Source organism: Sphaeramia orbicularis, chromosome 2, assembly GCF_902148855.1.
Source record: "Sphaeramia orbicularis chromosome 2, fSphaOr1.1, whole genome shotgun sequence".
Lineage (NCBI taxonomy): Eukaryota > Metazoa > Chordata > Actinopteri > Kurtiformes > Apogonidae > Sphaeramia > Sphaeramia orbicularis.
The window spans coordinates 7,572,068-7,597,743 of NC_043958.1; the positions used below are offsets into that span (position 1 = coordinate 7,572,068).

Below are 25,676 nucleotides of genomic sequence, written 5' to 3' on the forward strand. Positions count from 1 at the left end.
TTTTGCTCTTGTGCCAACTCAGCTGTAGTGATTAAATCTACAGGGCTGTTGAAGGAGTTTATTAGAAAGTTAATTATATTCAAAAGTAATATCATCAACCCTGTCTGTGAGAGAAGACTGTCTGAATATCCAGCAGTTTATATCATAAGGAAAAGGATTGATGTTCATTTAATATCTGGCTGTTGTCTCACTAACAGATGCTCAATAGTTACATGCTGATGGCTATTCATGGAAAATCAACATCGACTGTGGAGGCGAGTGAGGCACAAAAAATTCAATACTTCCTGTCAGTATTCTACTCTGCTTCATCTGCTCACATGATGTTCCCTGCACTTATTTATTTACTTCCTTTTTTTTTTTTTTTGTTCGGATGAGGTTTATAAAGCCAAATAATTACCACTTGTAATTACTCCTTGATTTTACAATCGACTTTCACACATTTCTCTCCGTGGGTCAGCTCAGACCACTTTGGCGGCCATGCTCCTACACTTGTCAACAATCAGTCGGATTGACTTTCACTGCGATCCCCCTCACTCTCTCCTTCACGCCCTTCTGCCTCCATTAGGACCCTGGCACCCTGATAGGACACATGGGTGGCTATGAGGACAACCTCTAGTAGGGGCGGGTTGTAATTGGGGGCCTGCGTTGGCTTGAGCAGCCTGGGTTCATCACCTTGCTGGAGGCTATGGTCGAGAAAGGGGGGGGGGCTTGGGAACTTATAGGGCCATGCTAGCTTCCTGACCCCCTTAGTGTGCCCATAATCTGCCATCTTGGTCCTGAACTCCCAGACTGTACCTCCTCTATCCTCATCAGGAGCTTCCCTGCATCTTCACCGGTAAGCAGTTTGACCTCTAACCCATGGATGCGCTTCATTAACCTCATCGGAAATGTTTGACCCCTGATATCAAAACAAGAGGAAGGAGCTCTTTATGACTACAGAAAGCTTATTATAGTACTGAGAAATTACATATAATCTGTCAAACCACTATTGAATGCTCAAAGGGCTGAGGACAGAGCGCAGTTAGCACTAATGAAGATTTACTCAATTATACAAGAATATTATGTAAAGTAGTTTTTGTCAAGGGCTACCACCGCTCTTGGTTTTGGATTTTGAAGGTGAGCCAACAGTGCCATTCGAATATAAAGCAGATTTTGTCTGACGTGGCGCTCTATTTTACCCCACACACTCTTTCTTTGCCTTTTATGATTCAATGTGGAGCAAATTTAATGCTCTATTTGTATTTTATCCCATGGGCCATTTTACAGTCGGGTGCGTAGGTGGAGTCATGGTTACATTTTGCATTGTATAGGTACAACAACTAAAAGCACATGTTCTGAGTCCATTTTTTATATAGGTCTAAGAGGATTTAGAGTGGTCAGCATCTGTGCCTAATGAAAACAATTGACAATGAAGTAAAACATGTTCTTCATTGTCTGCCCTGCCACTAATCCAGTCAGCATCGCCCCACTGTTTGCTTTCCCCTGTCAGCCCCCTTAAAGACAGTGTTCTGCTACTGCTGCCGTTCAACCCTAATAATGTCAGATTAAGCTCTGCACAACTGTCCATCTGACATGAGGGTTGGATTTATGCTGGATTGGAAAATCTGGGATGGGATGCCTCCAAAGCTCTGTAATTCTGCACGTACACACTCATAGACTCACACTGAAGCAGATTAAAAAGCAGAGGAACAGAACGACTGGGGCTATGGGCGTCACAGCGCTGTGTATGTGCACTGTGTGGGTTGTCTGCAGGCCTAAGGGGGATGTGATCTTGGCTTCTTGGGGAGTTTGGGTGCATCAAGAACCAGGTTCCTCAGTTGGCTGCAGGTGCTCTTGATGGCTGCCCATAAATAAATGTTTTTACGATCTAAGACAGCATTATTTGAACAAGTAGACCATGTTATTTTACTGTGGATTGTTATCAGCAATGACAAGGACAATAGCTCGGTGGGTCTGGGGTGCTCGACCCTCCTCTGGGACAGATGAATGCCCTGGAGGCTACAGTTCTGATTCAGACCACCTCATCCCCAGACATGCCCCCACAATGCCCGTGTGCCTCGCTGGGCATGCTTTTCCTATTGTTGCAGCTGAAGGAAGGGGGGGGTCGTCCAGGGCGGTGGGTGATGGTCACCCAGATTACGCATCATCATACGGCCTATTTACACTTGACACCAAACAGTATGGCAAACAGAGCATCGCACCACAGGAACCAAAAACTGCGGTCACTGAGGATGCCACATAGTTGCGTTTCGTCATATAAGAGATTCGTCACATGCTCGGCTGGTTGCTCATGTGACTTGTTGGTATGAACCAATAGGGTGGCATGGTTTGTCCTGGGCAGAGCAAAAGGAAGAGGGGGGAAAAAAATCATTTGCCTTTGCGATATTTAATCTTGCAACGCCGAAAGTGGTCGTCAGCTACCATATCCTGCGCTACATCAAGGTAAACTCTTTATCCCTAATTGTTCTATTGAAGAAACATTTGCTTAAGTTTTTAGAATTTTTCCAAAGAGGCAATCATTCATATACAAAATGAATACATTTTTAATTCTGAACAAAAACATTGTCTTTAACTTGGTATTTGTGTTTGCAAAAATATCAAACTGTTGAAAACTTGCATTAAAGGCATCCTGACTTGGGTTACCGCATCAATAATTAATTAACTCGACAACTTACCCACAAGCAAGAACAACCATTATGTTGATACTGAGCTGTGACATAACATGATTTATCGACTCGTTACCTAATTTGGTTATTTGAAGTAGATCAAGTTAACAATTTCCAAAACGAACCCTCGCTGTGCCCAAAAAAGGTGGCTACATGCGGTGTGGGAATATTTCTGTTTTCCCCAATGAATAGTCCATTTTTCAGTCAGTCGATTTTGCTTTTGAGGCTGTCTTGATTTTCTTAAGTCTTCATTGTCTTTGATTCAGGCATGAGCGAATTCATTGTTGAAGAATTAGTAATACTAGAAAAGCACGCACTGAAGACTTGTTTGTCGAGTGTTGTTAGCATGAGGGATTGACCTTTTTTACTAGAAGAATGACGGTAAGTGAAATCGATATATCAGTTCCCCCCAAGATCGTTATTCCAATTACCGTCACGCTGATATTAGCGCTGTTGATGGCCTTGTTCTCTTCTGCTCATAGACTAAAAATGTCATTCATTGTTACCTCAAGCGCTATTCAATGTGTTTGGCTTGAAATATGGGAACAAATAACTCCTTTGTTTGGGTGTTTAGCAGTGAAAGTCTGCTACGTTCATTAGTTTACTCTTGATAAGTGATAATCCTAGAATACTGCAATGTTTGTAAAGAGTAACAAGCAAGACAATTTGCTAAAAAGAGGGAAACTACGGAAAAAAGGACTCATTCTGCATGGCCGCTCGGTGATCGGCGCACGTATGGAAGCCATGACTTTGTGACAAGCAGTGATCTCACATTACAATTTGTGGCAAATCTAAAATGGCCGACTTAACGCTCAGCTCTTAGCGCCGCATTCACAGCAGAACATGGTGTGCCTGCATTGTAAAGCCTGTTACACTGTGCTGAGGCCAGTGTCGATTTGCTAGAACCCCCACCCCCCTATGGTCGGTCGGACTTTCCCCAGCAAACATGAGGTACTTTTAGAGCTACTCGCTGATAGTTGGCCTCCTGTTGTATTCTCTGACTCGACTGGTCGTGGCGAGTATCTAGTGAAGATGTAGTGGCCACAGTTTTGATTGTGATTTGGGCTGAGCTATCAGGATGCTGGGCTGCTGATGTGGGTTGACAGCTCTTGAGAGCACTGTCATAGTGGCGTATAGGAAGGCCGATTGGGTAGACGCCCCCCTCCAGCCCGCACCACATACAACAAAAGCCTACGCCAGACGAGACAAGAGCTGCTCATATACCAGTAACTTCTCTCGATTTCATTCGACTCCATCAGTGACTATTTCTGACAAGGGCAGCCATCACCAGCAATTACTTAGCATCCATCTTTTTTTTTTTTCCCCCTTGCTCCTCAGTCTTCCACATTCACGCTTTTGCTGTCAAAAACTTTCTCTCTGAGAGGGGTTCGTTCTAAATAAAGTTCAAACGCTCCAAAAATAGTGGCACGTTCCTCCATGGAGAACTGAACTGAGCTTTGAACAATTCCTGTGAAAACATATGGATCAACCAGGTCACCCTCTGTGCTCCCCCTCTGCTGCCCTATATCCTCACTAATTTCCCTTTTGTTCAACCCTTAATTGGAGCACAAACATGCACATCAGAGGACTCCCCCAGTCATGCGATAACATATTAGTTACATTGGAAGTAGAGCTTTTCCTTTGGCCTATTTGATGAACTGAATGACTTGCAGTAGTACTCTGCATCACAATTTCCCAGAATAACCAAGATTTCTACATTATTTATTAATATACACAAGAACTGAATGGGGGTACTAAAGGTGATATGACAATAATAAAATATTACTTGTTAAATTACAAGTTCGCGTTCAGTACAAATCACAGTACATCCAACTATTCCAAGAATTTGCATGTAAAAACATCCCAAATCCAGCAGTACTTCTTGCAAACTAAGTTCATACATGCAACAAAATTGTAAGGAGACATGGTTTACGATAAAACCAATGGTGTCCATATTATATTTTTCTTCAACAAAATAATTAAATGTTAACAGATGTTAGAAGTTGTAAAGATGTTGTTGCTGATTGTAAATGTAGATTGTTGGCAGATATTTTGGACTAAATTCCAGTCGTCTCTAAAGATCCGGCAGCTCGATTTACAACTGATTTAGATGAATTTGGCAATATCAGATGTTTTATGGTTAGTTTAATGCTTTAAAACCTGACATGTCATCGCTGACACACCCTGTGCATTTGCAGTTGGGATGGCTGTAAGTCTTTCACTGTTTGTGCAATTGGAAAAATTTCATCGGTTTCTGAAACCTGAGATGTTGCACTTTATAGGCTTTATTGGATCATTACAGTAATTTCACCCATGCCTATACTAGAAGCTGGAGAAGATGTCATTTTAGCAGAATTATAACATGCAGTAAATTGCAAATGATTGCTAAATTTTGCAAGATCTGAAAAAAAAAGTGCTCTGAAAAAATGGGACTCACTCACAGCCTATTTTCTAACAATTTTATAGTCAAAATAAGAAAAAAAAAAGCCCAGGTGGACCATTTTAGGCTTAGGATTTAAAGGGTTAAGACATGTGGTAATGTTTAAGTAAATATACCACATTTTAGATAGAAATGGCACAAAATATTAAGCATTATTTGGACCAAATTGTGATCTTTTCCTAACATAACCAAAGCAATTGCAATGCAAATTCTGGTCTCTGGCAGAAAAATCCTGGATTTTATAAATCCACCACCACCACCCAACACATCCACACTGGGGTATAGGTCCTTCAGTGAGAAATTATACCTATTCATAGGAAAATCAAGGTGAAAATTACATTATAGTTGTAGCAAAAGGCAGCTGGCGTTGCATTTATACTAAACAATAACTGGATTTTCAGTTCAGTGTTTCAAGAACCTAATTTCCTCTTGTTTTGCAAAAATCTTACAGATAAATCTGAATAGAAATTTTTTTTTGTTGTTGTTGGGATTAATTACCGGTAGGCTTTTTTTTTTTAATTAAGGGAAATTCTCCTATGAGGCCAGATGTTGACGCCCCTCTGAGTATCCCCAAATGCAAACTGAACTAGAGCACCCACGCTGGTACTCACTCTATTCTATTCATGGTTTTACACTATACACGCATTGATGTTTAATCAAGGTTAAAAAAAAAAAAAGTCTTCAAAGCTGTTTTGCTATTAAAAGTTCTAACAGAAAAACGCCCTCAAAAGTAAAACAGAATAATAAAAAATGCGTACAAGCCCATGAGTTAAAAATTCCATTGGGTAGTTTTCTGAATACATTTTGGAGAGACGCTTTATCACTGCAGATTCAATTTACAAAACCTCTAGTGGCAGCTTCGGCTCAGGCTCCGTCGTACAGTCAGGAAAGGTTTTATATCAAAACGTCATAATGACATATCTCTAGATATGTGGATTAGGATGGAACAGATGACAGCGGCTTTGGTCTAGATTATGCTGCAGGCCGTCCATTTAATGATTTTCTTTACAGGATTTCAGTCTCTTTCTGTTTCTCTTTTTCTCTGTTTGTCAGATATTTGTTAACTGCATCTCTGGGAGTGACTCAGTGATACTTACAGAACAACAGAATGACATGATAACTTATTTAAAGATGAGCAACATGCAGGAAAACATGCGAATGGCCTACTTTATGAAACAACTTCTATGATCCACTGTTGTTTGTCTTTGAGAAGAATGATTATGAATTATATAAAAGCTGAATCTGAATTGGAAGGGATTATTACTGGCATAAATTTGTGTCGACTGGGCTGCAATCACATAGAGAATTGAGAGTCTGTTGAGACTGTTTGTCTCTCAACTTGCTATGAAATGCAATGCAATTTATTAAAAAAAAAAAAGTTCAAAATAGAATAGGAATAAATAAGTAGTATAAACTATAATAGAATATAAAAGATATACATAAAATCTATTTACAATAGCAGCAGTAGTGCAATACAGCAGCAGATATGACAGGTACATATTTGCAAATCCTCCCATTGAAAAAATGTTTTTCTTTTTTCTTTTTTTTTTATGTTTTATATTAGTTTTGAGTAATCATCCACCCTTTTAATGTAATTGTGTAGCCCAAACCCTTGGGTTAGAGTTACATCTGAGTCATGTTTGAACTGATCTGGGTTAGCTTGTATTTTAGCCACATGCTAAATACAGAAACTACAACATGTTTCCTCACTAACCCAAGCCCTACAGTGGGTCACCAGGGGCCTGATGGGTGTTTTAAAGTCCTTAAAGTTATACAAGAGAGAAAAATTCAACACTTTTTGATTTGTTTCTGATATTTTCAGCTAAACATCTGCAGATTTTCATGTTTCACCATCTTAAACTGCAGTGGACAGAATGTTGGGGTCCTATGTCAAAGGTCCAAGCCACTCATCTGTGCAGCGGTACTCTGCCTGGAGTGTACTGCACAGTCATTTTTATGGAGTGGGTACTTTAATGTGATTCATTACAATCTGTGCTTCATAGCTGTTTTTGAGTCAAGGGATCAAAAAAAAAAAAGCAGATAAACACATAACTGTGACGCCGCTCTGCTAAATGCACTTCCACAAGTATCTGCCCTTAGTTTGGGCTTTTTCCATTTATTTCTAAGGGTTTTTCCATCATTTACAGACCAGTGGGTCTGCAGAAAAGCCGGCGTCTTGTCATTGTTAGCCGGACATAAAAGGGACCAAAAAGCAGAGACCTTCGATTCAAGTTTCTTCAAGAGCAATGCACAAGTCTTTTCTGTGGCGAGCGCTCAGCAGACACAGGGGGAGATGGGAGGCGAGTGCGTATGTGGGGAGGGTGGCAGCGGCGGCGGTGGCGGCGGTGGTGGTGGAGGTGGAGGGGGGTGGGAGTGGGGGGGAGAGCCATTTTGTGTGCTGCGTTGTCCAGCCGAGCGTAAAGCGTGATTAATTCAATAGCCGCCATAGAGGAGGAGGCTAGCAGCGCTGCAACACCGAGCATGACCCACTTTCCCCGTCAGATGTCATGAAAAATTCTCTACCATCCCTCTGTATTTCTCATACCGCCCCCCCCCCTCAACTTCCTGCCTGATTAACAAAGAGACGGGGGATGAAAATTACAAAATCGATGTATGCACAGTATGGTTGAAATGATCTGCAGAGCGGGCTCAGAGGACGCATGGACCTCAATTGTCTAAAAATACATATGTTTTTGAAGCTTCAGGGTACGCACTTGGAGCTTTGAAATCATAAGAAATTCAGAAAATGTAATTTAAAAATAGTAAATAGGTATTTGCTGGAGGGTTTTAGCCCATTGGGGCAAATGATTCATGGGGCCTTGACCTAAATTCTATTATGCTACAGGATGTATGAGCAAAATAGTGTCTGGGAGGACCGCCGTTGGAGTGCAGCTCTTAATGCTGACCTTGTTCATCTCTGAGGTCCAACACGGTAGTTTTTGTTGACCTAAATCTGCGGAGCACAGCGGAGTATCCCAGTTTCAGTCTTAATCACAGTCTCTTTGAAGATGTATTCAGTTCATTACTGTGCAGAGTGGAGAACAGAAGACGACGCAAAGTGAAGCAATTGTTTCCTCGCCAAGAAACTCCCTTTTGCACCCCAAAGTCTGCATTTTGTCATGTTGAAGCAGATGAATGTGGTGCAATTTATCATCAATATAAGCTTGAATCCTCTTGTCAATCTTAAGGCTTTTTTTTTTTTTTTTCATCCCCACCACCCCACCCCCTCTGCCCCTGGAGAGGACCTGCACCGCTGGCTTGGGTCTTAAACCCAGATTAAGGCTTTTTATGTAATCTGGTCTCCTCTGGGAGATTGGAGAGACAGCTGGCAACAGAATCCCCGTCCTTATCTCTGAACGAACCTCCCCTGGCCTCCGACCAGCACATCTCTTAGCGCTCCTCTCCATGCTGCATAGATTAGAGGGGCCTCTGTCGGATGCTACAGTTTGTTGGAATATATGTTACTTTGAACCATATCTGTCGCTCTGCTCGGAAAACACACGTCAACATCACAGTAACTGTATTTTGCAAACGGGCATTGAAGTGTTGACACACTTCCCATCTGCTTTAGCATCTTTTAATCAAGAAAATAAACAATTAAGTGTGCGATGTTGGTAAAATTCTTCTTGTTTCTATAGCAAATATATGTACAATACAGTCAGCAAGTACTTCTATGTTGGAGCTTGGATCATTTTGTCGATTGATACTGTAATATGTTAGAACCTTCGGGCCATAACAGACATATTCACACATGGAGCAGAAGCTGCAAAAATTTCTAGTGCCCCTAGTACATAAAAAAAAAAAAAAAAAAAACTAAGTTCATTCATGAGGTCTAGGTCAGCTAGATATACCAAATCTGGAACACACATGTATCAGGACCAGATTCAGAAAAAATCCTACTGGACCCATATTTTAAGACTGTACTTTAATGAAGTCCTGAATTAAAAAGTGACGTCCATGTCTGGTCAGTTTCATCTGCAGACATTTGCGATCAAAACGTAACATATTGGTGCCTTTTTGTTGAACAGTTACAGTATAAAAGGTGTAGTAAACTTGCTGTTGGACCAGAAGAGGCTCATTAACAGCCCCCGAAGAAATGTGAAAAATTAAACCCACCATGAGGCTTTAAATGTGGAAGACATACTGTAAATATCAGGCCTGGAAGCACAAAAAACAGGTCTTAAATGCAATTTTTCCTTTTTTTTTTTTTTTTTTTTTTTTTTTTTTTTTTACATTTCCAACACTTTTACTATTAACAGGATCTCCTATTATAACTCCTTTGTAGGATATCATACACAAGGCCTGGACTTAAGATGTCTGCACGAACAAATTACACATTTCCGAAGCATCTTTGAGTTCTTTACCACAAAAACAGAACCACACTTAAAAACAAGGTAGTGACTAAAGGTGAAGTAAACTAAGAAAACAGCTCGACCTCATCACAGAAGTAAGAATAAGAATGAGTCAAACTGTGTGAAGGCTTAAAATGACCCATGTTTAATGTAATTTGGTGATATTTTGTGATCATAAAAATACAAATTACAAAAGCCAAGCAACGTAATTATTAGTATTTCTACTGTTATTTAACGGGATTGTCTATATTTACTTGTCTTTCCTTGTTTTCTCTCTTAGTTAGACCTTTCCCGAATACTTTTCCTAACCCTAACCAAGTTTTTTAGTTTTATACTGGACCAATTCTTAGCTATAATAAAATCAGCTTAAATACAACAGTTATGCAATATTTTATTAATGCAATCAGTGGTATTTTATGTCTGCATATACGTCGTAATGGAAAAGAGACGAAAATAGTCTGCTGCAGAAGAAACGTCATCTGTTTACTGTTATGTAAATATGTATATAGACTATAGAGTTTTATCACTAATTATTATTATTATTATTATTATTATTATTATTATTATTATATTGTTTCTTATCTTTATGCAAGCAAATTTTTTCTTGCGCTTTATCCTGTTGCTGCCTTGACCAGTGAATTTCCCCATTATGGGATCAATAAAGTCTCATCTAATCTCAGATGTAATTAATTTCCAGCCCTGACACTGTACTTCCTGGTGTTTGATTTGACTCTTGTTCATGAGGTTAAAAAGTATAAATAACTTTTGACTCAAGCATCTACCACAAGGGTGTCAAAGTCATTTTACTTCAGGAGCAACATACAGCCAAATTTGATCTGAAGGGGGCCAGACCAGTAAAATAATAGCATCATAACCAAAAAAATAAAAACTCCAAATTTTTCTCTTTGTGTTAAAAGTGCAGTTTTACCAATATGACGCTTCAGCTTTTCATTTACACACGTGCATTACAACTTACGGATCACAGTGGACCTAAAAAGACACAAGACATTCAGTAACAGGCAGAATATTTTTGAAATTCCACTTATTATTGGGTTGTTCATGGTCATTTAGATAATTTGCATTTTTGTGAAAAGATATTTTGGAACTGTAAGCATTTTTATCATGTTATTTTACGTTTTTCACACAAAAACAAAGAGAAAACTTTGGCAGTTTGTCATTGTTATATTATTATGCTATTATTTTACTTGTCTGATCCACCTGAGATCATATTGGTCTTTAAATGTCCCCAGAACTAAAATTATTTTGACACCTTCGACTATTACTGTCTTCAATCCCATGGGCCAGACTGGACCCTTTGGTGGGCCGGTTTTGGCCCCTGGGCCGCACGTTTGACACCGCTGATCTACTGTCTACCCCCAGTTATCGAAACTTGGCATCGTATTAAAAAATAGGAATGGTGTTGTGATCCCGACAGTCGATTTCATCAAAGCGGGCAACAGAGAAGTGAGAGAGTGAAAAGCCAGATATAAAAAAATGATTTCAGAAAAACTCTCCTTCCATGCGGCGACAGAGCGCGTGATTGGCAGACGGTGACATTCTGTGTCTCTGCAGTCAAGGTCAGCGACAGCAGGAGCTCGTCTTCTTCTGCCTCTTTGTGTTTTCCAAGCACAAGGGGAAAAAAACCCACACACACACACACCAAAAAAAAAAAAAGGACTTCACTTTGCTCTTTCATTGCCAATAACAGACGTTGGTTACTCCATCTCAGCAGTCAAACACAAAAAGAACATTGCAGACTGTGGCTCGGCGTTACATTTCACAGTGCTCTCTGCGCCAAGCTGTGAGATATCAAACACAATCATCAGTGTCTTTGACTTTGCTTGTTCTTTCATGACGGCCTGTTCTATTTGTGAGATGCAGCAGCTTAGAACAGAAACAGCAGTTTATCTCAACCTGCTTCCATCTGCCATCGTTTCATTTAAGCCTTCCGTGCAACAACAAATCTGCCATATTGCATTCAATTATGTCTCATTTGACCACTTAATCATTACTATTTGCAGAAATTCCTGGCTTTAATGTGTGATATAAGTGCATTCAAGCTGACTTTAACTCGCCCCCTCCATATCACACCATGTGCATGTGCAAATGCATTGTAAATAGTTATATAATATTTAAATTTGTATCTAAATTTACATAAATAGCTCTTTGTATTTTATGTTGCACAAGTGTATATTTATTGTTTTCTGTCTTCCCTGCACATGCTGTCAACTGTGTAACTTCCCTCTGGTGGGATCAATAAAGTCTTATCTTATCTTAAATCAAACTGCATGCTGTAAATCTGTAAAATGTCACAGTGTTAAGATGTTATCAGTTTGAAATGTAACATTAAATCATCCAGTGCTCTGAATACCCAGCCCCTGAGTCAGATTTCAACATCACGGACTAGAGTGCCCTCCTGTGTCGCCTCTCATTACTGCAGCATTGAGTCATTACATCACCTGTCAGTCGGAATTAAAGCGCGTTCCGGCTGAAATGGGTTTGATAAAAATAAATATAGAGCTTGACATTCGACGGCTCGTCTCGCGACCAAAGAGACATATGCTGACCTATATTTGTTTTTTATTGCAATGTGTGTCAGGCTCTTGAACAGGGGGCCCTTACGTGTTTGGAAATAACATGCCACAAAGCTCCTTACAAGATCTATAAACTATTTACACATGTTCATTAGAGGATGAAGTTGGAATAAAATGTTGTCTCATGAGGAGTCAAAGCGGTGGGTTTAACCTCCCGAAGGGTCCTACAGGCAAAAATAAACTGCTGAGCCCCTGCATCCATCCATTCACTCCAATCTCTGCAGTTTTCTTCATGAGCGTTGCCCTTTCCAAGTTGTACTCTGGAGCTATTTGACTAAACACTTTAATTTATGCAAAGTATAAGCACATAATTGCACAAAAAAAGAACTTGCTCTAAAAGATCAGGGCTGCAAATTCAGGCTTTTACTTTTAAAAATGCACCTTCATCTGTTAAGACACTACAATTCCTTTAACTCTCTCTCTTGAGATGTTTTAGTTTGTTTTATTCTGCATAGATTGTTTCTATTGTTAAGCCTTTTGGAAAGGGAATGAATATATGTATAAACTATAAATCATTGTCAACATAAGCCAGGAAATAAACATCAGAAAATGAAAAAAATTATATTTTAAACCTTTGAATGGATGTGTTTACATCCAATTAAATTCACATTTCAAGGCATTACAAGTTCATTTTTCACAAGTAATACAACAAATAAAGTTTCTAATGCCAAATAAATAGACATTTCAAGGCATTTTCAGCCTTTGGTGTTTTTAAAGACAGCAGAACATTCAAGATGAGGCATTCAGGGACACTATCTTGGATATTTACAACAAAACAGCACTATTAGCCAAATAAAATCCATAAGATTCAACAATGTAATAACCTGAAATGGTAGTCATTAAATCAGGAGTCTTTGCTATCTCAGCTCTGATAAGTTCTTCCATCAGAAAAATAAAACACTATAAGCTGTAAATCCTCCCAAAAACAAATAACTGCCCTCAATCAATGAAGCAGGTTTTGGAGAAATCATTAAAAGTGCAAATTACAGACCAATGGAGGCCAGCATTTTTTTCTTTGGAGTCCTTCTTTTATATCTAAGCAAAACTCGTACAGGGACCACAAGAATAAAACAATTAAATCCACTTTTTTTTTTTTTTTTAAATGTCAAAAATAAACCTCAGTTATCACAGTTAAGGGCCTGCTAGGGCACCCATGGCCACCAGAGGGCCCTCAGATGCACTTTATATCTCAAAAGAAAGCTTCATTATTATTTTTGTGATAAGGAATGTCTATTGCAATCAATCAAAATTGTATTAACATTAACCGATTTTTAATAGATTCCTGTGCATTAGAATGATGGATGTAATACAGCCACAACTCCTTAAATGAATCAATAAAGAGTGAGTTAGATTTATAATAGGTCTACAAATGATAAAGCATTAACCATAGATGATAATATTGGTGGTATTAGGGCAGGGCTAAAAGCTCATAAAGACTTAGAATGGCTGAGTCAGGTATTAACTTTTGTTTTTCTCTCTTTTGATAGTCTTTGTGAGAATAATTAACATTCCTCTAGTGGATTTAGACCAAATGGGTCAGAACAGTGAAATAATAACATAATCACCTATAAATAAATAATGACAGCTCCAATTTTCTGTTGAAGTGAGGAAAAAAAAGTCAAATTATTTAATGAAAATGTAATTATGAAAAAGTGAATAACCTGAACAACCTGAAAAATAAGTGAATTTTAACAACATTAAGCCTCAGCTTCATCATTTACACGTCAGTATAACTATCCTAAAAAATAGATACAGACCAGACATGCATTTTTGTCCCATGTAGGGAACAAGGGTTTCAAAGCTTTAAAAATATAAATATATATTAAAAAAATAAATAATAAAAAAAAAAAAGACGCTGTCTGCAAAGGACCTTCCTTAAAACACAACCAACAAAAAAGAAAGAAAATATATCTGAAAAAAATGTTGCATCATGCTGTTTCCAATCAAGTCAATTATTTAATGTAAAAAACCCCAAACCTTTACTTTCCTGGATCTCAGGAGGGTATATATTTTTTTAACTTTATGATCAAAACATGTTGTCAGTGACACCCTTGACTGTTAAAGTCTTTGGGGTCATTTTTGTACTTTACATATTCATCCCCATGGGCCGGATCGGACCCTATGGTGGGCCAGTTTTTGGTCCACAGGCCGTATGTTTGACACCAATGTTTTCATAGGCCGACTACTGAGTGCACCCCCATTTGACCTTTGGTTACCTAGAACCTCCTTGATAACCCTCTGTTTTTATTTCAACTGTCTTTATGAAAGATAAAAGTCAATGTGAACCCTACTGAATGCGTCTAATCGTCTTTTGGCAGGTGACCGGTTGGCTGACTCCACCATCACACTCGTGTTGGCCCTTGAACTCCTCTGCCACGTAACCACGCCCCTTCCTTCACATCCAATCCCGACATGGAACCCATCAAGGTCCAATCAGAAGGCGGGCTGAATGTGACCCTCACCATCCGGCTGCTGATGCACGGAAAGGTACGGCATGAGGTTCACCATCCAATTACCTGCTGTTAAACTGCTTTTCTATCCCTAGGAAGTCTAATTCAGTTCATCCGATTCATCCACTTATCTGTCAGAAAATAGATTCTAATTTCATGAGCCCCTGTGGCACGAATGGACCTAACAATGCTTTTGTGTTTCCGCAGGAGGTCGGAAGCATCATAGGAAAGGTACTTATCACAAACACAAGCAGACCATGTAAAGACTATAAAGCCTCGAGCAAGCAAACAAAGCCTCTCAATTATGTTTCTTTTCTTCTTCCAGAAAGGAGAAACAGTGAAGAAAATGCGTGAAGATGTAAGTCCAGCTTTTCCATTATTCTTTTATCATGGTAATTCTTAAAAACTTGAACTATCGACCAAGGCCGTGATGACGCATGTAATGGTTAGAGTTACATTTGAGATATGGTTGTGTTTTAGCCGGTGTTATACACAGAAACTAGAAGATACCGCCTTTCATATTAAGTCTGGAACATGTTTTGGCCTAAGATAAACTACCGTGGATTCAGGATTGATGGTTTTCCAGCCGCACTAAGTGTTTTGTGTTAAATGTAGAGAGCCGATGTTGTGGCAGGGCTTTCATTCGAATTGGAAATCAAACAGAACAGATGCAAACTTAACATTAGGGGAAATTATGTGTATGTTCAGGATCAACAGGAATCTAAAGCTACCTGAAAACTTCACTAAAAGTACCTGGGACTTGTAGTGTGAGAATATTAGCCCCAGGAATTACAAGGTTCTGTCAGAGTGTCAGTTTTCTGTGTTTCTGATGTGGTCCAAAGAGCCACCAAGATTCAAAATGAGTACCTTTAGAGCCAGTTTCTATGTGTCATATTGTGCTTGGACCCTTTTTCACAAGTTTTCCTTAGAAAAGTGTTGAAATACATTGGAAAACAACCACTAGATCATTGGTAAACCACTGAAGGGTGATGTTAGAGTCATATATAAACTGATGTAGCTTGGGTTGCATTTAGGTTGAACACATATTACACACAGAAACTAGAAAATGAAGTTAGGAAGAGCCTAGAAAAGTTTAATCAAGGGGTGTCAAACTCGTTTTAGTCCAATATGACCTGCAAAATAATAGAAAAATAACCTATAAATATTTTGTTTTAGTGCAAAAAAGTAAAAGTAAATCATGAAAACATTTACTACTAATATTTAAAAACTATCCTTTAACCAAAAATGTGGATAACTTTAACCCATAAGGACCCAGTATTACTTTTGTGGCAGTTCCCAAATTAATTTCTTTCTATATTTAACTGTCCTTAAGCGATTTATCACCATTTATTGTGATATTAACTTTTTTCAAGGGAAAATATGGTATTTTCCTACATTTCATTCACTGATCATGTAGCTGTTCATTATAACTCAGATTTAAGTTGAGGGTTATTATAAGAAAAACTGTGAAAACTGAAGAAAAAGTTACTTTTTCAGTAAAATTTGTCATTAAATGAACATAGAACAAGTGTGTCCATCCAATGTCACTGATCCAACTCCATGGGTTTTACTGGTGAATCAATGTTGTAGAAGATGACGGTGTTTCCATGGTAACTACAGAGCCTCTGAACGTCCAAATGGGTCATATCTGATGACCATGAAAAGATGACAAACTGCATTTTACATCAATTATTTACGTGTTGATAGGATTAGTGGATCAACAGTGATTTAACTTTTTATATCAGTAGATGATTTTGGTTGCCATTAGATGTTTGGGTCTTTATGGGTTAAGAAACTGTAATTTCTTCAGAATAATAAGCGCAATTTTAACAATATTGTGCCACAACGTTTAATTTATACAGGTGCTTTAGAACTTACAGATCACAGTGGATCAACAAACACACAAAACATTTAGTAAAAAGCAGAAAATTGTTAAAATTTGAGAGCTTAGAATTTGGATTTAACATCTTCAGTGTATTTTTTGCTAGTTTTGGCCCTTGGACCATATGTTTGACACCCATGGTCTAATATATGCATTGTGGCCTCATATTTCTTGTATTATAATACTTATCCCTAATCAGGAAACTGTCATATAAGGTGTTACGAGGTTTAAAGGTTTCTTTTTTGTTTTTTTGTTTTTTTCAGAGTGGGGCCCGTATCAACATCTCAGAGGGAAACTGCCCTGAGCGGATAGTCACCATCACTGGGCCAACAGATGCGATATTTAAGGCCTTTGCCATGATCGCCTACAAGTTTGAGGAGGTAAAACGGTCACAGTCCATACACAACAACAACAGTCGACTTAGACAGTAAGTCGACCGTGGCGATGCTACAGTCTCATTTCCAAATGGAATACAAAGCAGCCTTGGCCCTGTTATGTAGGACAGAAATGTGCTGATCTAACCTTGCAGCACCCTTTGAAAGTGGGCCAGTGCTGTGTTTTGAATCGGGTGCCGTATCAGCATGCTTCCAGGCGGACCGAGCCAAAGTGTCTCCAAGAAACACTAAAGATTAACCTCGGCGGGATGGAGCATATATACATACAGTAATGTGGAGGGCAACAAGCGAGGCATACACAACCAGAAGCAGACAGCCTCAGAGAAAACACCTCAACAAACACTGTACGATAAGGCTCCTGACGGGAAGCACAGAGCCCAAAGTAAAATGAGGTCATGCACAAATATGACAAAATAAAGCTGATTTTTTGAGCAACATTAATGTGAAGTCTGCAAAGAATGTTAAACATCCATAATTGACCTAGTGGGATACACTTAAACAAATATTATATGTCAAATTTACATGTTAAAATATAGAAAAATAACTTCTAAATGTTTTTTTTTTTTTGCTTTGTATTTATATAAAATATGTCCAACAATTGAGATAAATCACTTATTTTATATCCCATTTTTATCACTAAATTGAATAATAACAGCAACACAGCAGGATTTGACACATAATAAATAATATGTAATATTTTTTGTCCTTTGGCAACACACTAATCCAATTAAAGTTGGATTTACTAACATATTTCAATACCAGCCTATTTTTGATGATGTGTGACCGGTGGCTAATGTTATTGTGTTTGGTACCATGAAGTTATAAAAGATAACTTCTCTAATGTTACGTTAGCTATTATTATCATTATTATTATCATTATTATCATTATTATTAGTAGTATTAGTATTATTATTATTATTATTAGATAAGGGTGTAGGTGACCGTAAAGGACAGGCCAAAGTGTGTGTGTGTGTGTGTGTGTGTCCCAGTAATGTTCAGACTAAAAATAAAATTTACATTTACATTAGTTTACATTACATTAGTACATACATCGTACTTTCTTACTACTGCTTTGCCATCATAAATAGTGTTGATTTGTATTTGTATAAAATAAATTTGTGTGCCAATTATATACTGTATTATTGTGCACCTTCATAAAAAGAACAATTACATTTAAATTAAACATTATATTAGCTGATGTAACTTGTGCCTATTTTGTATCATTTTATATTCCATAGTTAGTGTTACATCAGACAAGTCAACTTACTACTAAGTTCATATTTAACATTATCTGAACTCATGTTAGTTTGACTGTCTATTTAGAAGTGACATGAATATATAATACATCACTGAAGTTAGTATCAATAAATCCTTCGTACATTAGTTTGTTTGTAAACCTGATTGTCAGATAGATGTTTATTAATTGACTGCGGTGGTGAAAACAACTTCCCATGATCCCACGGTCCTTCGCAAAATCAAGAAATCCACATTTTGTTTTGTTTTGTTTTGTTTGAGAGACCCCGTACTGTGCATTTAAGGACTGGCTTCTAGCGTTGAACTAACAAAGAATTCTAATCGGACTCTGCAGCCCCGTCTCCGTTTTACTGCACTCACTCTGCCTTTTACCTTCAGTCACAAAACATTTTGCCTCTTATTCACCACACATTTTCTGCCCTGCTGGAAGCTAAAACCCACACTTAAGTACCTTCCCAGCACCAACTGACGGGAACAATAAGTTAGCCACTATAACTGAAGATGTTTTGATGCTGAATATGACAACACAGATTGTAAGTTGCATGAAAAGTATTAAGTGCTTAAATCCCAATTTTGTGGCATTTTCATACTACTTCAGCACTTCTTGGAGCCAATTCTTGTACTTTGTCAGCCGAGGATTCGACTCAGATATGACAATACTGTTATAGATTAACCCTGTGGATTCCAATTTTATTGTCCTGTGGTGTCTTATGAAAAGCAGTGCATTGTGGGTCCACATTTGTCAGGTCTATACATTATTAACTGCTGTACCGAAGAGTGAATTTCCCTCTAGACTCGTATGTTTTATTTCAATGACTGTTCAGAGATTGGAGGGAGTCAGAGGAATGTATTGGACCTTTTTCCTCTTTATTCTCCCATCAGACACATGATGAGCCCTCAGATTAACCCAAAAGTTCCGATGAGTAATAATCTCAGGGTTTCTGCAGGTATCACCAAATCTAATTTCATGCTTTTTAATGTCACTTAAAACTAATTTAATACCCATGTCCAACTGCAGATACACTTTCATATATATAGTTTTATGGTGGTTTACCACTGATAGGCTTTAATTAGGTTCTGAATAGTTCCTCCTCCAATCATTTCTGCTGAAACTTGCATTTTCCCATTTTTCCCACATTTGTTAATATTCCCTTCCCTCTTTCGCCGCAGCATGAGCACACTCACAGCACGTTACATTCCTAGCATCTGGTGTTGTGACTTTGTGTATCGGCTATAAACAATAGGCAATTTAAGGGTTCCACCTGTCAATCATCACACTATACTTCTGATCAAAATTATTTAATTACTTATATAATCAAAATAAATCATGAATAACAATGCTTTTTTTTCCATCAAGTGTATTTAATTTTTGAATGCCTGTGGACATCGAATTTCATGCTTTTTAATGCCATTTAAATTTCATAAAATCTATTTAATGACTTTTAATGCTTTTTAATGACCCGCAGAAACCCCGTATCTAATAGTGTAAACCAGTGGTTCCCAACCTTTTTTGGTTCGTGACCCCATTTTAACATCACCAATTTCTGGCAACCCCAGACATTCAAAACTGAGACATTTTTCTTTGCTAAAATTAATTTGTTTTCGATCATGTAACAGTTTGCTACACTATGTTGCAAATAAACATTAATTTTAGATGACATTTAGTCTATATAATGTATATTATTATGGACGGAGGCAGAAAAGCCAGGTGTAGATTACTGCACAAAGTGAGAATTTTATTTTCCTTGGTCAGGATATGTACAGTCAGTCTAGCTTGGATTTACAAGGCTGACAATTAATACTGAACAAACAATAACTCAAACTATGAATTATGAAAGAGCTGCAGCATCTGAAACGGACCACAATGAACATTTGACAGATAAACAGTACCACAGTGCTTCAGTTTCAGACTCACAGTTTGTCATGTCTTTTATATATTGCGATTGTCTATCTCAACTCACCATATACTTTTTATTAATAAGTTTTTATTTAGTTTTTCTTAATTAATTACTAGAAATATCAGGCAACCCCATTTGAATTCTAGGTGACCCCAAGGTTGAAAAACACTGGTGTGAAGTCGGTACTTTTCACAATCGGCGAAGTTTTACTTTACTATGCTGGAACTTTTATGTCCTCCACCACTGGAGGTTCTGCTCCACTACTGTAATATATTTCTGTATGTGTGTGTGTGTGTGTGTGTGTGTGTGTGTCCTCTGCAGTGCTGATGCCGGTTTCATGCATGACGATGAAACCCACTGTAAAGGACACAGCATCAGTGTGATAAAACCCTCGTCTGTCCTTTCCTCAGGACATAATCAACTCCATGAGTAACAGTCCGGCCACCAGTAAACCCCCTGTAACACTCAGGCTTGTCGTCCCGGCCAGCCAGTGCGGATCCCTCATCGGCAAAGGAGGCTCCAAAATCAAAGAAATGCGAGAGGTAGGAATTTGAGTAAAAGTGATTAACACTGCTAATTTGTTCCATCTTTCCTAACAGTTTCCAGATATTAGTAAACACTTCATTTGCTCTTGGTTTTGACAACGTTCCTTTTTGAACGGTTGAACTCATGAAGATTAATCATGCGTATAATCTCATTAATTAAACACGCAGCCACAAGATATTACAAATCTCATGTTTATCCTTCATATAGTTCCAGTGTAAGCCTTCAAATCCATATTTATACTCCGTATAGTTTCCACTAAAGCCCAAAGAGGTGCATAATCCCACTGAACACAGCAATACTCAAAGCTCATTTTACATTCCCACTCGCTGTTTTCATTCACACTTTATTCACTTTCTTTCCTTCTTTTTTTTGTTTTTATTGGTCTTCTTGTACAATTACTTCCCTCAATGTACCCTCATGTAATCACTCCCAGTAATGACAATAACACCTGTATAATGCCAATTATGTGCAATAAATTGTGCGATAATCCTCTTTTCTGGCAATAACAATGCAATATTTACTTATTTGTCAGACATAAATGCAGTATTTTTATGGAGTCATTCAGATGTACATTATTACCTCCGCCAAGGAGGTTATGTTTTTGCCAGGGTTTGTTTGTTTGTCTGTCTGTCTGTTTGTCTGTCCATTAGTGTGCAACATAACTCAAAAAGTTATGGACAGATTTTGATGAAATTTTCAGGATTTGTTGGAAATGGGATAAGGAAGAAATGATTAAATTTTGGTGGTGATCGGGGGTGGGGGGGCCCACGGGGGGCCCATTTCCAACAAACCCTGAAAATTTCATCAAAATCTGTCCATAACTTTTTGAGTTATGTTGCACACTAACAGACAGACAAACAGACAGACAGACAGACAAACAAACAAACCCTGGCAAAAACATAACCCCCTTGGTGTGGGGGGGCCCACGGGGGGGGCCACTGATCAGCCTTGGCAGAGGTCTGCGCTCTCCGAGTGCTTTTCTAGTTGTTAATAGTGTCAATAATGTTAATATTGTGTCTGTTCATATTTTATGTTTATTTCATGTTCATTTTAGCTCTCCTCTTATTTTACTTTTTGTTAAATTCATATTCTATTTTCTTATTTTACTCTTGAGTTTTTGTATTTTTATATCTGCTCTATTTTATGTTCTGACATTGTTTTTTTTTGTTTTGTTTTGTTTTTCAAATATTGTACTTTTTACAGCACATTTGTACCCTACAAATAAGACTATTTGACACAAGGGATAAGATAATAAGCATCTAGAATACAACTAAATGCACATTTCTGCATTACATACAACATGTTCTCCAAGTATTCCAAATATGGTAATAATTTGACAAGTGTCATATGAAAAGCATATTCCATTGGATATTCTGAATTAATTAAGATAGATAGATAGATAGATAGATAGATAGATAGATAGATAGATAGATAGATAGATAGATAGATAGATAGATAGATAGATAGATAGATAGATAGATAGATAGATAGATAGATAGATAGATAGATAGATTTCATTGCACACACAATGACAGTAAAGGCTATTCTGAGTCTGATTTATGTATTTGTGTGCTTTCCATCATCTGTGATTGTCTTTCTCACCTTCAGTCCACAGGAGCCCAGGTCCAGGTTGCAGGGGATATGTTACCGAACTCAACCGAGAGAGCGGTGACCATCTCGGGGGCCCCTGAAGCCATCATCCAGTGTGTCAAACAGATATGTGTGGTGATGCTCGAGGTAAAGTCTGGACAGAAAAAAGCGGAAAAACAAACAAACATATTTTAGTTGCATCTTTCATGTGATTTCTGCTTATTTCTGTGTATGTATTACAGTGTCTGCTGCAAACACACCGTCTTACTCACAAGCTGAAAATATACCAATACAGCTGCATAATCTTGGATATTTTGCTTGAAGTGTCCTATTTAACAGCTAAATCTCCTCGACATAGAAGTCAGGGGTTGCGGTCGAATAGTCTTTGTGCTTTTGAAGCGTCTTAACCGAGTGAAGTGACCTGGAAGTATCCGAGCGGCAGCCGTGATAAGAGCCCGTCAAATTCTCTAAATGATAAGGACGGGTCATTCAAAGCTAAATTCTATATCGAGATAATGCGGTGCCGCGGTTCCTCGCAGAAGCAGCGTCTCAGAGCTCGAATGTACCTTATCTAGTCTGGACTGTGGCCCATTTCGGACAGTTCCAGTCAGTTAGATCGGAATTTGTAAGTGTTAAACCTTCCCCAGGGTCACGGGATGAAACCAAAGAGACGATGGTCGAGGGTTGAGTAGTTCGGACTTTCAGACCATTCAGACGTTACTTTGGAAGATATGTAACATTATTAGTGTGAAAAGCAAAACAAGAAGACGACGATGATAAAAAAAAAAAAAAAATGAGGCAAATTACATTATTTTTTTTGCAGTAAGGGGAAACATAGGACATGTGGTGATAGCAGGGTGTAACCAAATGTATGCACTGTACAAAAAACATGATCCATCATTCAGACCTTGGTTTGAACTTTTCAAGGGTGAAAACGTCCGAATTTTCATGAAAACGAACGTGACCAACCTTGTATTATGCATAACATGTTAAACCGGTGGATGAATTATGAACATCAAACTACAGTAGTGATGATGCTCTGTTCAGTTTTTAGTTATTTCCTCATTCTGAGTGTTGGTTTTTCCAACCTTATGGAACTGCATACTGTAGCTAAAATAATCAATCAATCAATCAATCAATAAAGCCAAATTACACTGAGAATAAGGACAGTGTTAGAGAAACAGAATTAAATGTATCTAGATGGGATGTTATAAGTCAACCCTCAAACTGTAGAATAATAGAATAGAATAGAATAGAATAGAATAGAATAGAATAGAATAGAATAGAACAGAACAGAACAGAACAAAACAGTTACATAGTTACATAGCCTTGTATAAGTTGAATTCTTTTAGGGCATCTTTCACTCAGATCTTAATGTTTTCTGTCAATTTCTACCATAAAACCATAAGGATACATACATTTTTTGACTATTCGACTGCAACCTTAGAGTGTTAGATCAACGGCCTGCACACTTTTCAGGTGTCTCTGCTCTTGTTGCACCATTAATTCTAACTATCTGCACAGCCAGTTCTCCATTGGGCCTTCATGATGGCACCAGCCATGGATACTAGGACATTTGTGACATGACTGTAAGTCTCTAGATTACAGACTACAATTCATACAAAACAGTATTCTGAATATGTAGAGTCATCATTATCCAGTTGAAAGTGGTGTTTCAGGTAAATCCAAGTTTAGTTGTGCACTGAACCACAGTCTGGACAGTTGATGTCAGCATGTAAACACAGTGAGGAGCACTTTTGTGTGGGTGTCACAGGTCGTCCTCCCTACGGCACTGTCCCTCTCGGTCTCACTTTATGCAACTTTCTTTCTTTGTCTTTCTGTCTTTTCTTTCTGCTCTAACACTCTCTCCACGCCCCCACCCCTTCTCCCCCCCTACCCCCACTCTCTCCTCCTTTGCTCTCCTCAGTCCCCACCGAAAGGTGCCACCATCCCCTACCGCCCCAAGCCTGCCTCCACCCCTGTCATTTTTTCAGGTGGCCAGGTAAGAGCAGACCCACTGGGGGCGTCCACAGCCAACCTCAGCCTCTTACTGCAGCACCAGCCACTGCCTGTTAGTGTCGCACCAGGTTTTACTCACTCTTCCTCCCTTTCCTCACTCCCCCACCTGCCCCCGATTAGCATGACACCATCACTGCCATCACCGTGCCCTCGCTATCATCCATCAGCCCCGGTAGAACTGAGATAAATACCATTAGTCATTACAGGGGAATCTGAGGAAGTTCGGTGTCAGCTTATGGCATGATGTATCAGAAAAATGTATCAGGGGTTTGGACAGCGGCCAACTTGCCTTTTAATGATGAAAACCGTGAAGATTGTGTGCTCCACATACATGGTTGTGTGCGTTACACCTGAACAGAGCAAAAATAATGTTAGATTTAGCTTAAAAATACATTATACTTTCGACACTCAATCACAAAAGTGACAGATACTTTATTAATTCAGAACAGTGGTATGAATGTATTGACCCTCTGGCACACTCTCCTCTCTCTGGGTAGTATTTCAAGAAGAAACTGTGAGGAATTCCTGAGATTAAAGTAATATCACAAGAAAGATATTCTGCATATCCTCACAAACTGAAGTGCTAAATTTCCAAGGGACAAAAAAAACAACAACACAAATTTGGGTGAAAAAACTTGCCCTCTAAGATAATAAAGTAATACCAATGAGAGGAAGAAATCAATTCTACAAGATGAAACCTGCAAGTAGCAACAAATGCAACATGGACTAAACAAAACAATGGAAGAAACTTACTGATTTGGCAGTACAGTGAAATGACAGTCATGATTTATACATGTAGTAGATGCTGCATTCATCACTGTGTTGTCACTGGTACATCGATACATTCGCCATAGAGAATTCTTCTGTGAATACATATAAGTGTTATGTACCTCTGCAAAAAAAGATTCTTTAATTTCTGTACTTTCCAGCCTCTTCAATTATGAGAACTTAAGACTCATCTGACTCAACTTTGACTTGATGACTTGACAAGTAATTTTGCTCAGAAACATATTGAGAAGTCACATTTGATTTTAAAGTATGATTGGGTGACTTCCAATGTAATATGTGTCAAGGATTGTGAAAGCATCCTTCAGTTGAAATAAAAGACAGTGATGGAATGAAGAATGTAGTAAACTATTACTGTGAAAATACCAGCGACGCTCATTTGTTTGTTCCTCCATTTCCTTTTCACTGCAGAAACTTGGACTTATCTGGGACGTAAACATTCAGACTTGACACTCACACATATGTGACATCCTCCCACTTCTGCCTCGACTCCTCCTGCTTCTGACCTTGAATCCATCGATTATTGAAATGCATCTTGAGAAGTGAGGAGGCTACAGAAGATGATGCACAGATGGATGTTTTGGTGGAGGTCTATTCGGCTGCTGGTACCTAAAAGCATAAAAACATAAAAAGAGGCATGATGAAATAAACAAAAGTAGGGGAAACAACTTAAAAAATGAAAAACCAAATGATAAAAAATGTAAAAATACAATTAAAAAATGTAAGTTTCTCTTATTCAGAAGTTGTGTTGTTCAATTAAATTTTATTTGTAGAGCCCTATATCACAGCAAGGTGTCCTCGCAG

At 38.4% G+C, this 25,676-nt stretch overlaps 1 protein-coding gene across 9 annotated transcripts in view; it reads left to right on the plus strand.

The window, feature by feature from the left end:
• The first annotated feature begins 706 nt into the window (after nt 1-706).
• LOC115435609 (poly(rC)-binding protein 3-like) overlaps nt 707-25,676 on the plus strand; it is a 34,477-nt gene continuing 9,507 nt past the window's right edge. For 2 of the 9 annotated variants that reach the window (XM_030158166.1, XM_030158173.1), the window contains exons 1-8: nt 2,245-2,442; nt 14,371-14,539; nt 14,710-14,733; nt 14,828-14,860; nt 16,648-16,764; nt 20,342-20,473; nt 22,086-22,214; nt 23,995-24,138. In XM_030158166.1, coding sequence (XP_030014026.1) covers nt 14,465-14,539; nt 14,710-14,733; nt 14,828-14,860; nt 16,648-16,764; nt 20,342-20,473; nt 22,086-22,214; nt 23,995-24,138 — 654 coding nt within the window. In that variant the 5' untranslated portion in view covers nt 2,245-2,442; nt 14,371-14,464. Of the gene's footprint in view, nt 836-2,234; nt 2,443-14,370; nt 14,540-14,709; nt 14,734-14,827; nt 14,861-16,647; nt 16,765-20,341; nt 20,474-22,085; nt 22,215-23,994; nt 24,139-25,676 lie in introns of those variants that run through there. The other 7 variants (XM_030158182.1, XM_030158192.1, XM_030158148.1 and 4 more) reach the window with 6 other exon arrangements.